The sequence below is a fragment of the Tupaia chinensis genome, unplaced genomic scaffold (assembly GCF_000334495.1).
Source record: "Tupaia chinensis unplaced genomic scaffold, TupChi_1.0 Scaffold148792_1, whole genome shotgun sequence".
NCBI lineage: Eukaryota > Metazoa > Chordata > Mammalia > Scandentia > Tupaiidae > Tupaia > Tupaia belangeri.
This window is the reverse complement of record NW_006208639.1, coordinates 454987-467481: the sequence shown is the minus strand read 5'-3', so window position 1 is coordinate 467481 and position 12495 is coordinate 454987. Positions and strand designations below refer to the sequence as shown.

Sequence of the window (12495 nt, the reverse complement as noted above, 5' to 3'; positions counted from 1 at the left end):
ACGGAGCCCCGGCTCGCCGGTGTGCAGAGGTAGCGAGCCCAACCCTCCCGTCCTCCCGGGCTGCGTCTCCCCGACGGTGCCCTCCGTGGAAACTTCAGCCTCTCCGGGCTTCTTTTTGCTAGTGCATTACCGAAGGTGTGAAAGTGGCTTGGGAATCTCACCCCTCTGCGGTCGCTGCGGGGCTTGGAGGAGCGAACTGAAAAGGAACTTTTTTTGACCCTCATGCTGCCCCTCTGATTTTATCTTCTGTCACTCGCCACCATCGAAATTTTTTTTTTTTTTTTTTTTTTTTTCGGTTTAAGAGTTGATTAGCTCATTCCTGTGTGTGTTTGTAGCCTGGGAAGGAGGAGCTGGGCAAAACACTTAAGTACGCACACGAACTCTCCAGCAGCGGATAAGGTTGTGGTTGTAATCTCTGCAGCCTCTTTGTGCTTTCCTTCAAAGTTCCTAACCGTGCCTGCAATCTGGGATTCTTTCTTTTCTTTTCTTTGGAGGTCTGCTACATTAGTTATGTCAGGATGTCTGCCTGATGTGTAGGGGACACTTGTGAATGTGCAATTGAAGTGTAGAGTTGATTAGCTCATTCCTGTGTGTGTTTGTAGCCTGGGAAGGAGGAGCTGGGCAAAACACTTAAGTACGCACACGAACTCTCCAGCAGCGGATAAGGTTGTGGTTGTAATCTCTGCAGCCTCTTTGTGCTTTCCTTCAAAGTTCCTAACCGTGCCTGCAATCTGGGATTCTTTCTTTTCTTTTCTTTGGAGGTCTGCTACATTAGTTATGTCAGGATGTCTGCCTGATGTGTAGGGGGCACTTGTGAATGTGCAATTGAAGTGTATACAAGCCCCCCCCCTCCGCCCCCAGTCTCCCTATCTGTTCTACTTTATATAGTCATGCATCAGAGCTGTACTGCACTACAGTTTATGCCCAATTCAAGATTTTCATGGTAAATTTCCAAAAGCCAATTTGAAAAGAGCGAACACACTCTTTATTTCTAAGTGCACTTAACTGTTTAGTAGAACCGTTCAAGGATCTCAAGTTTCTTTTTTGTTAGGTGTCAAAGGTAATGGTGAGCTGTTAGATGTTGTGGGCTCTCCTCAATGTTTTCTGTTTTGATTTTGTTTTGTTTATGTCTAGAGACGCAGTACAGGATTTAGTTGAGTCCTGGGGGAGAAAAGGGAGCTTAGCCAAAACAGGGACTTAAAGCTCATAAGGGACGGTGGAGTAGCTAATATTAGTAGATACCAGCCTAGAGCTACAGATGCTGCTGCTGCCGCTCTGCATGGTGGAGGGAACGGGTCATACTGAGTGGAAAAATAGAAATCTCTGCTTGGAAGGGAAACACTGTCAAGCTTTGTACAATGTATGTGGTACGTGGAATTTTTTTAATGGTGTTTTCTTGATGAAGGTATTAGAATTTGAGAAAGTGATTGCCTGCCTTATGGTACATTGCAGTTTTGGTGTTTTTGTTTTAATATTTCAGACCTTTAATTAGCATGTTGGCCAATTTAATTACCATGTTGGTTATTTTCGGACCACTTGATGGTGAACCAGTTAGGATATAGTGCAGTGGGTGAGTACGTGAGCACCAAGAAATACATCCTGTAATCTGTATGCACCAGGAGGAATTTGCCCCCCCCCCACTCCTCCCCCAGGTCAAGCCAGCTGCTGCAGAAACTGACATCTTCTAGCAAATCCTGAATGAATGAATGAAAACAACGTGATCGCCCTAATAATGACCACAACTGAACACACATCTTTGGCTGTATTTTATAGAAAAGGCCACCATTTTCTAACAGATTAATGCCATATGCAAGCCCCTTGCACATTTTGTAGAGCTATATGAAATGAGAGGGTAACAGAATGAAAAGGCATCAGTTACATAAATGTTAGAGTGATTTAGCTTCAGCAGTGCGTAAGTTGAGTTTTGGGATTTTTTTTTAGGGACTAATGTAAGAGGCATTAAAAAAACATTACAGATTGTGTACAGAGGTTTTTGTGGGCAGAGTAAGAAGTTTTGACAATTGCTCCAACAATATAATGGCCATCTAGTTACCTCCTCCCCTTTTGTTGATAAACACTAAAATAACAGATAATAGTACAACTTGCTTTTCTGTATCCTTCAAAAGCCTTATTTATTTAGGAATTACATGCTCCATCATCGCGTAGTTTTAATGAAATTTGTGATCAGGCTTAAACTATCCTCTTTGTTGTAGTATGGCACATCCGAGTTTAATGCAATTTTAATGCAATCATGATGAAAACACTTTTCTGAGTCTGGTGCAGCAGACAGGCTTGCAGTGTCAGAGAGCTTATGTTGGGAATCAAAGGATTTTTTCCTGCTAGAGATGTTTTTCTACTGTTTTTAACACCATGTAGTTTTGTCCGTTTCTTACACTGTAGTGATTTTGAATACACAGACTCTTCTGCCCCCAGTTCCCTGGTTATATTACCCCTATGTTACTTCTCCACATCCTGCCTTGTTCCTCCCTATCCTGATTAAAAGTATAGTTAATCTGTTCTGTCTACTTGCCCATTTAAAATCCATACTATGAACATGCTGTTAAATAGTTGGTGGAATTTTTCAAATGATTACGTACTCAGTTTCTTTTGAATTCTGCAAGATTCTGACTTTGGATTTTAGCCTCCACTGGTCAAGGCTCCTGCCGCTGCCACTGCTGCTGCAGACACTGACATCACTATACTGCATGAATGAAAAACAACAACGTGCTCCATTCCTACCTCCGCTCTACACCTCCTTCCTTTTCTACACACATTGTGTGTGTGTGTATCTGTAAAATGGTGGTGTTACACTGCATTTGAAACTACATTTAAAATGTTAAATTAAGTAGATAGTGGCTCAAGGGGTATGTATTCAGTAGAGGCATATTGTTTACCAAAAGCTTTAAGTGCCATGACTACTTGGACTAGAGGTGACATAACTGAGCATTCATAATTTTATGTTTTTTATCTGACATGATGGTTATAGAAAAAATATAGAAGCTTTAAAATTTTTCCTTTCTAGTTCTCTTAGCAGAATGAAATTAAGAAACAATGTAATTTCTAAACACATTATATCATTTCCTTCTTAAACATTCTCAGTGTACATATTTATTCATAGGGTTAAGAGTAGAGTAATAAAGTCTTGATATTTTGATTATTTCACTCGAGAGAAAGCTGAATTCTGTAAATCAAAACAGTTTTAATAGTATGGTATTAATTTGTAAAACTCAATCAAGGATGGTAATTTCCTTTATTTTGGTAGCATAGTTTTAGGTAATTTAAATGGTTACCATAACAGAACATGGTACATCTCCAAACACCTTGCTCTGTATAGAGGACATGAAGCTTTACAAATTGAAACTGTTTTGTTTATGCTCATGGATCATACTCTTTTTGTTTGTATTTTTTCTTTCTTTTGTATTTTCGAAACTTCAAGGTTTGTTATTTATATTCACTTCATTACTTCTGCTATTAGCAAAATGTCACCCTCCCCTTGTTTGGTTTTGAAGGGTCTTGCAATGGTGAATGACAAGCTGCTGAATGCATCCTCAGGCTCCCTGTGATGTGTTTGTAATAGATGTTAAATCATAAAGTATTATGCAAATAGTTATTTTTTTGTGATGGTAATACATAGTCTACCTTTGAGATAAATAGAACAACTCAAATGACTTTATAGCAGGTTGTTAGTGTTAAAATTAAGAATCTTTAAAATCATTAGTAACAACTAAAAATAAGTATATAATAAAGTTGCTTCTTTCTGAAATCTTACAGAGCAAAACCCATAGATTTAAACACAGACCAAATACAATTTTACTGGGCAAGATAGTAAGTAGCACATGTAAATCCCTGTTTGTGTTGTGTGTGTGTGTGTGTTTTGTAGATATTGAGCATTAGGATAAGTTATAAATTTTAAAAGATGTACAATCAGTTGCATTAGAGTACTCCTGATAGAGGATACTGCTTATATTTAAGAATACCAAATCTAGTAAGCAAGACATGGAAGAGCTTGCTATATATATAGCCCATGCTATGAAAAATAGCATGTGTTAGTTCTTGATTTAACATATCAGATTTTTTTAGGCCTAATACTCTAACAGATTGCTAACTCTGGAGTGAGATTTGATTAGAATTTTTCATGAGTATCTTGAGAGCCTCATTGTTTTATACATAAAGTAGTTATGATTCTATTTTAAAGAATAATTCAAAGGCAGCTAGTATATAATGGAGAATGTCTACATTCAGTATATGTAGTCTGTGTTTTTAATCAGTTCATCAATTTATTTGCTTTCAATTTTCATTCAGTTTTTTTTGAGTCATTTTTTATGCTGTACATTAGAGCACTTCTATAAAGAATATTGCTTATTTTTAAGTGTACCAGGTCTAGTAAAAAAAAAAAAATGTGGAGGGACCAGCAGTTGGCGTATGTTGCTGGACTCCCATGTGGTTGACCGCAGTTCGAGTCCCAGACCTGGCGGCTTAAACCCACACTGGGTGCATGTGCATCCGTGCTGAAGATCCCAAGAGGAGAATGGAAGAGAAGGGATTGCAGCATGGCCATCCCCCCTGGGGGATGATCTCTCGCTTTCTGTCTCTTTGTCTGTCTCTATCTTTCTGATGAGTACACACACCCTATAGCAAAAAAAAAACTTCTCAAGGAAAAAAAAAGTGGGAGACCAGCAGTTAGCGTAATGGCTATGTCACTGGACTCCCATGTAGTCAACTGCGGTTCGAGTCCTGGATCCAGTGGCTTAAACTCACTCTGGGCACATGTGCATGCATGCCCAAGATCCCGAGAGGAGAATGGAGAAGGGATTGCGGCGTGGCCATCCCCCATGGGGAGTGATTTCTTGCTTTCTGTCTCTCTCTGTCTTTCTGGCAAGCGCACGTACCCTATAGCAAAAACCTCTCACAAAAAAAAATAAATAGTGGAAGAGTTTGTAATGTGTACAGGTCCTGCTTTGAAAATATCATGTGTTGGTTCCTGACTTTAGATATCACATTTATTTTGGCATAATACTCTGACTGACTGCTTACTCTTGAGTAAAATTTGATTAGAATTTATGGAATGCAAAAATTTTTAATAATTTTTTAAGAGATACTCAGACTTCAGTTTTAGTATGAATTTTTTGGAAATTAAGGCCCTCTCTCCCCCTTTCAAAATTAATTTTCTAAAAGTGCTGATAAGAACTTGTTTCAAAGCTTTCAATATTAGAGTGAAAACAATGTTAATGTTTTAGCTTTTTCTAAAGTGACAGGTTTCTAATTCTGAATTTGGAGAAGGGTTTTATCCCCTGAGAGTTGTACAAAACAGTAACAGCATTCAGTATTTATGGACCTGATTTTTCCCATCAGTTATCTGATGGTGCATAAAATTTCTAGATCAATGAGTGAATACAAAATAGAGGAGCAAACTTATAAAATTAATCAACTGTCTTATGTTCAAAGATTAAATTTCTCTGTAGTGACTAATTCTCTAAACATATTGAATAGTGAATACCTAAGATGTCTAAAAGCACCTTCCCTGTTTTTAACTAAAGTTTTGTGTGTATATGTTGAACTAAAAATCATTTATTACTGTGCTTTTTATAGAAGAACAGATCACTTGTTGCAGTGTACATCTCTGCCAAGACTTATTGCAGGTTAGGATTTGTTCATTGAGGAAATGTTGAAGGATAATGGCATCCTTTGTTGTTTTATTTTATTTGTGATAATGTGAACTACATGTGAATAAGAAAACAGGAGTAACTGGGTTCCATGGCAGTGTTTAAAATGGAAATAAATGACAGTGTTCAACAAATGTCTAAATGAAGAGAAGGTTTTTCTTAAGTTTGGAATTATTAAAACTTTCACATGTAGCTAGTCATCTGCCAAAGAGTAAATATTAATGACATTGCTCTTAATTTTAGTTTGGTCTTTTCTCCAGATCATAGTTTTAGTTTGACCTTTTCTCAGACACCACCAAGATAACTTTTCTTTTTAAATTCTTGCCACAGGTACTCACAAGAGAAAGAGAGAGATACACACAGACAGAGAGAGACAGATAGAAAAAGTACGCTCCCTCCCCCCTATAGAGTAGGGTTACACCACAATTCCTTCCCCTTCATCTCCCTCCTTTCAGGATTTTGGACACACATGCCTGGAATGTTTCTCAGGCTGCTGGCTTCAGGACTTGAACTCATGCAGTGAGCCATGTGGGATCCAGCTGCCATAACCACCATGCCACAGGCTGGCCCACCAAGGTAGCTTTTCTGTAGTACCTGTCCTGGGCCTCTGTCTTGTAGTATTATCTTTTGTCTTCATTATTATTACTAATGTTTAAGAAACCAAAACAAACCAAAACACTAATGCTCTTTTGGTGCCATGTACTGTTTAATTATTTTAAAAAGAGGCCAAGTTTGCTAAAAGTAAGTGGAGAAAAAAAATTCATCTATTGATATACAAAAGCCTAGGGGACTGAGGGAAGAATCTGAAATGACCTGTCTTTCCCTCTACCCCTTATCTGGAAGTGACTCTGACTTTGCTTCTCAACCATCTCTTCTCAAAGAATATTTGTTCTTATTTTGGAAAATAAATTGTAAGAGAATAGCAGTATTTGTAAAAATATAAACTTTGTATATTATGAACAAATTGTAGAAAAATACTTTTCCATACCTTATTTTAGTAGGAACAAACATGGAAGATATCTTTAAGCAGTATTGTTTATGCCACTGTATACCAAGCAGTGTATACTTTAATTCAGCAGAAAGTGTATTTAGAAGGCAGATATTCTAATTCCAGATCCATTCTTCTTCCACAGCACTGTTATGAACAAAAAAATTAAATAGAAAAAGGTATTGATTATCAGCTGTGATTTCTGAGCTAAAAGAATGACAAAAGAATGGGTTTTCTTTTGTTTCCATGGCACTACTATGCTATGCTGGTAAAGGCTCTGACATTTTCAGAATGTCTAAAAATGTGAGACCTAGTTTGGTAAATGTACCTGAAATAGAATATGGATGGATTGGCCTCTTTTCTCTGTTTTTTACATAAAGTGAGAGAGAGAGAAGATATTTCTCATATCCTTGTTTTTGAGGGCACAGATAATGAACTTGATTGTGTCTGGTTCTCCTAAGTAACCAGAATGTGAATCACATTATAGTGAAAAGTGTTTTTCTCACCCTTTCTCCTTTTATAAATGTTAAAAAGTTAGTTATGTATGGTGACAAACTGACTAGTGCTTTCAGGAATCACTAAGCAGAGACTGGTCCCAAGTGATTTTTCCCTGCACTAGGTAGGGTTCTAGGTTGGTTCAGCCCTCCTAAGAGCCAGTAGTAATTTCTGCAGTTTGTGGGTTTGAACTGTGTGTGTGTAACTTAACAAAGTGCCACCATGGTACACCTTAAGGGTGGCTTGCGGAAAATAAGAGTAAGTTAGAGAAACTTATAGAACTCATGGCTGTTTGGCAAGGTCAGTGTCCAAAATTATCTGCCAAGTTATTAAAATTGTTAAGAAATTTACCAGATATACAGATATGCTTTGTATTAAAAAGAGAATAACTCCTACAACTTGCTGCCTAGTGTTACTGAGTGTCAAATACGTATCAACTGTTGATATAAGTCTTTATTTAGCTAGTAGCTAGTAGGGCTACAGGGAGAACTTTGGTGAATAGTTCATATAGCTAATTTTAGCTTTTATATTAGTTAAAAATGAACTCTGATTAAATATCTTCTAAAATTATTATAAAATTTGTTAAACAGAGTGAGCAAGACATAAATTAACTGTGGCTTAAGTAGCTTTATTAATAATTTATATCCTAATACATATTCTAGTATATATTATATACTGATGTATAATTGCTACTTATGTATATAATAAAATGATTATTTTATACGGATGATATTGAATATAAAATTAAATGAGTAATGATTAACTATTTAGAATTGTTCTATAATTAATTCTATAAATGTGCTGTTTTTTGGGGCCAGCAGGTGGCATGGTGGTGGAAGTGCTAGATTCCCACATGGCCAACTGCAGTTTGAGTCCTGGATCCTACAGCTTAGTGATCACACCAGGTGCATGTGCATGCGTATGCAAAATACCAGGAAAAGAGTGGAGGAGAAGGGATTGTGTGTGTGGCCATCCTCACAGAGGGTGATTTCTCACTTTCCTTCTCTGTTTCTCTCTAGCAAGCATATGTACCCTATGTCAAAAAACTAAACAAAATAAAATTTGAAAATTGCTGTTTTTCTAGTGAAGGGGGAAGCAGGTATGGATATATTATTCCTTGATAGTATAACCTGGCTCTTTCCTCTAGAATCAATGATCAAATGAAAGACCAAAGTAATTGTTTTCTAAATTGTTTCATAGAAGAGTCTTAGAGACAAAAACGTATGCTAGGGAATATCAGATTTGGAGTTAAGAGATGGGGGTTCTATTTTCATTTTTAACATCTGACTTATAACACGTTTCTAACACTTCGTTTTTTCTATCTTGAAAATGAAGGAGGGTAGGACTTCAACGATTTTGTTGAGTGGGAAAAAATAATCTGCTTTTTAAAGGAAAAGAAAGCCTATTAGACTAGATGATTCTTAAAATTATCATTTATTGAGCTTTTATGTCAACCATTAATTTCCACTAGAAAACCTAATAAAGGGCACTTATTTTAACCTATTTTCACAGATGAGGAAATAAGTTCCTTAGAAGTTAAATAATTTGCCCAAAGTCAGGTTGCATGAACAGAGGGTCTAGAGACCCCTTAATCCTGACTTTAAGATAGTTCCAAGTTACTTTTGGAACCCAGTTAGTTATGAGGCAAGAAAGCATGCAAAATGAGTTGTCACAGAAAGGCTATAGAGTTGTCACAGAAAGGCTAAAAATAGTTTTGGGGGGGAACCAGCAGTTAGGTAATGGTTATGTCGCTGGACTCCCACGTAGTCGACCGCGGTTCGGTGCCGGACACGCCGGGCGCGTGTACATGCGTGCCCAAGATCCCGAGAGGAGAATGGAGGAGAAGGGATTGCTGCGTGACCATCCCCCCTGGGGGGTGATTTCTCGCTTTCTGTCTCTATGTCTCTGTCTGTCTGGTGAGCGCAAGCACCCTATAGTGAAAATCTCTCCTCCCCGCCCCCCCCCAAAAAAAAGCTTTGGGGAGTTGGGTGAAGAATAAACTAAATGGGAGGCTCTAGGTTACAGACAACTTAAAATATCACTAAGTATTGCCAAGTGATTCAGTTCCCAGGTATGTATTAATATATAAGAATGTGATAGCATTTTGAAACTCTTATATGTGCTATTGTTGGGGCTTCTACTTGGTCCTTAAAGGACCTGCCACTTTGTTAAGACAGAATTTAGTGTGTATGTTTTGAAAACTTCCCTTTCTGGGACCAGCAGTTGGCGTAATAGCTATGTTGCTGGACTCCCTTGTAGTCGATCCCAGTTTGAGTCTTGGACCCGGTGGCTTAAACTCACGCTGGGCGTGTGTGCATGCTTGCGCAAGATCCTGAGAGGAGAATGGAGGAGAAGGGATTGTGGCTATCCCCCTCAGGGGGGTGATTTCTCACTTTCTGTCTCTCTCTTTCTGGCTGTGAGTACATGTGCCCTATAGCAAAAACCTCTCTAAATAAATAAATAAATAAATAAATAAAACTTCCCTTTCATGAAAAAAATCTCAAAAACTGGGTAAAATAAGATCTTTATATTTTCATATTTGGTAATGTAAGCTTTTAAAAAACCTGCCCATTTATAGTAATTTTTATAAAGCTCGTTGAACCCCACAGTAGGATTTTTTACTTTTATCATCCTTTTAATATTTTAATTAGCAGAATTTAAAATTGTATATTTGTATGTATCATTGTCATAACAAAATAAACACACTAACCTAAGAAATAATTTGATTTATATTTACTTGACTTTTTTTTTTTTTTTTACTTCCTCTAGATTTGCTGATGTGATGTAGAAAGAAATTTTAATCTCCATTTTGATAATTTCTTTCAGGGAGTTTGAACCAGTTTTATTTGAGTGTCAGTAATGCTTATTGCAAGCTGTCCTTAAATAGTCAATATGGAAATGAAGTTTTTCTTGATTTTTTTTCCCCCTAGGCTTAAGTGCAGTTGCCAGAGAGACACAAAGAGAGAGGGAAAGTGGAAAGCACTCCCCAGGGGGGATGGTTACTCCACAATGCCTTCTCCTCCATGTCTCCTGCCTTTTGGGATTTTGGGCAGGCACATCTATGTGCCCAGACTGTTTCTCAAGCCACTAAGTCTTGATTCTCAAACCTCATATTCAACTGTGTGGGCTCTATTTGCATTAATTACCACATCACTGGCTTGTCCAGAAATGAGCTTGGTGGTGTCTGTTTTTTTTTTTTCCAAAAGTAACATTGGAAATTGTACTTTTGTTGTTATGAGTTGAATGATTATATAGAATTTATATGATAAATGAAGTTTCTTATAACATTTATTCTGTAATTATATTTAGTTTTTAGTTAAGTGCATCAGTTTATGAATTGGAATTATTAGTGAAATAATTTTGGTATCTTAAAAGGTAATAAAATGTAGAGTTTGCCTCTTTGAAGTAACTTTAACTTGTTTGGTATTCTATTTTGAAATTGTTATTCTGTGTGTATGTATTTTTTTTCTTTAGGCTAAGTTTAGAATAGTTTCATCATATGCTTTCTGTAATATGTGTAGGTCTAATGTACATCGGTCCCTGTAAGAATTAGAATATTCTTCTAGAGTATAGGATGATATTACCTGCCCACTCTCCCTCTGCACACATGCCTACATATGTCCTCATTAGATGTCTGAAATTTATTGTTGGGTTTGGCTTCATATGTAGTAATTTAGTAGTGTATAGTAATAATGTTGTGTAGTAATACCTGGACAGTGATGACTCATGAAGCTATTGAGATGTGTCGGATTCGACTCTGACTAAATATCTGCTATTTTTGAATTAGAATGGAAAATGATAAGCTTTTTATGTGTTGTATTACTATTTACTAGATATTTTGGTTAATGTACAGAGGATTATTTTTCTTTAATGTACTCAGAATTTACCTGTTTTCAGTTTTTATCTACTTTTAATTTTTACTGTAAAGAAATATTAGCATTATAGCCCTTAGTATTACTATTGAGTTATTAGTTAAGCTTAAATACAATTGGCCTGTGGTACTTTGTACTAAGTCGTATAGTAAAAAAAATATTTAGTGGAATAAGTATTACGTTGAACCTCATAGTAAAACAAGTAGATGAATCATATTTTATGTTTATAGAATTATTTAATTTTATTAATTATTATTATTATAAGTATTTAATTTGACCAAGGAGAGAGGAAGAGAGAGAGAGGGAAAGTGAGAAAGCAAGTTGCCAGGTCCAGGACTTGAACCGTAGTTGGCCATAGCCCATTTTTTTTCTTTAATGTATGTATGCAACACCAAAGAGAGACTTATGGCTTCTGCATATAACCATCTAAACTTGTTCATAAGGATTTTAAGAATAAACCGTTGAAAGTTGCATGTAATAATTTTAAGAAATAGGAATGTAGAGGAAAAGTAAGGAAATTATCATTAGTATGTTTTGTTCATTTTTTTCTTTTTTAGATAGAGTTTTGCTGTGTTGTAATAGTCCTGACAGCCTTCTAAGTAGCTAGGATTAGAGGGTATGTGCCACTGTCCTTGACTTTTGATGTGGCTGAGCTCATTTATTCATTTTAAAGTATTCCAATCTTTTTTTTTTTTTTTGAGAGGTTTTTGCTATAGGGTGCGTGTGCTCACCAGACATAGACAGAGAGACAGAAAGCGAGAAATCACCCCCCCAGGGGGGATGGTCACGTCGCAATCCCTTCTCCTCCATTCTCCTCTCGGGATCTTGGGCACGCATGCACACGCGCCCGGCGTGAGTTTAAGCCACCGGGTCTGGGACGCGAACCGCGGTCGACTACATGGGAGTCCAGCGACATAGCCATTACGCTAATTGCTGGTCCCAAAGTATTCCAATCTTGAATTAGATGCCTTAAGGTTTAAGAGGAAGTAGATATATGCTATGGTAGCTACATTTTTGACAGTTTGACTCACTGTATAATTCTATAGTTAATGATGTGACTTTAGACGTTTTAACAGTTTAGCTAATGATTTTGTATCTAACTTAACTTGTCTGAATGTTTAACTCTGTATTCAAGGGAATTTTGGTGGATATGCACATTGCCCTAGATAGAACCAGTTATCATTTTTAGCATTCCAGCAGCTAGCATGATTTCTGGTGTTTAGAAGGCCCTGCCATAATTTTTTGTTAAATCTTTACATAGGATTTACATATTTAATTCAGTTTTAGCTATATATGTAATTGCATTCAGTCACTGAGTAGTGATTAATAGAATGTACAGTTCTTTAAATATCCGATAGAGTTTTAAATTAATAAATTATGTTTATGTTGCCCATTGTCCTAATGTCTAATGTTTAGATAATTGATGACTTTTATCCTCATTCAGGTGTTGCCATTCCATGGTAGAGTTTAAGCTTGG

The 12495-nt window shown here is 36.8% G+C and overlaps 1 protein-coding gene across 3 annotated transcripts in view; it reads left to right on the top strand.

The window, feature by feature from the left end:
- Window positions 1-33: 33 nt before the first annotated feature.
- Window positions 34-12495, top strand: part of GLCCI1 (glucocorticoid induced 1) — a 119778-nt gene continuing 107316 nt past the window's right edge. For 2 of the 3 annotated variants that reach the window (XM_014585057.2, XM_014585056.2), the window contains exon 1: window positions 799-1367. In XM_014585057.2, coding sequence (XP_014440543.2) covers window positions 1259-1367 — 109 coding nt within the window. In that variant the 5' untranslated portion in view covers window positions 799-1258. Of the gene's footprint in view, window positions 136-798; window positions 1368-12495 lie in introns of those variants that run through there. The other variant, XM_027769144.1, reaches the window with a different exon arrangement.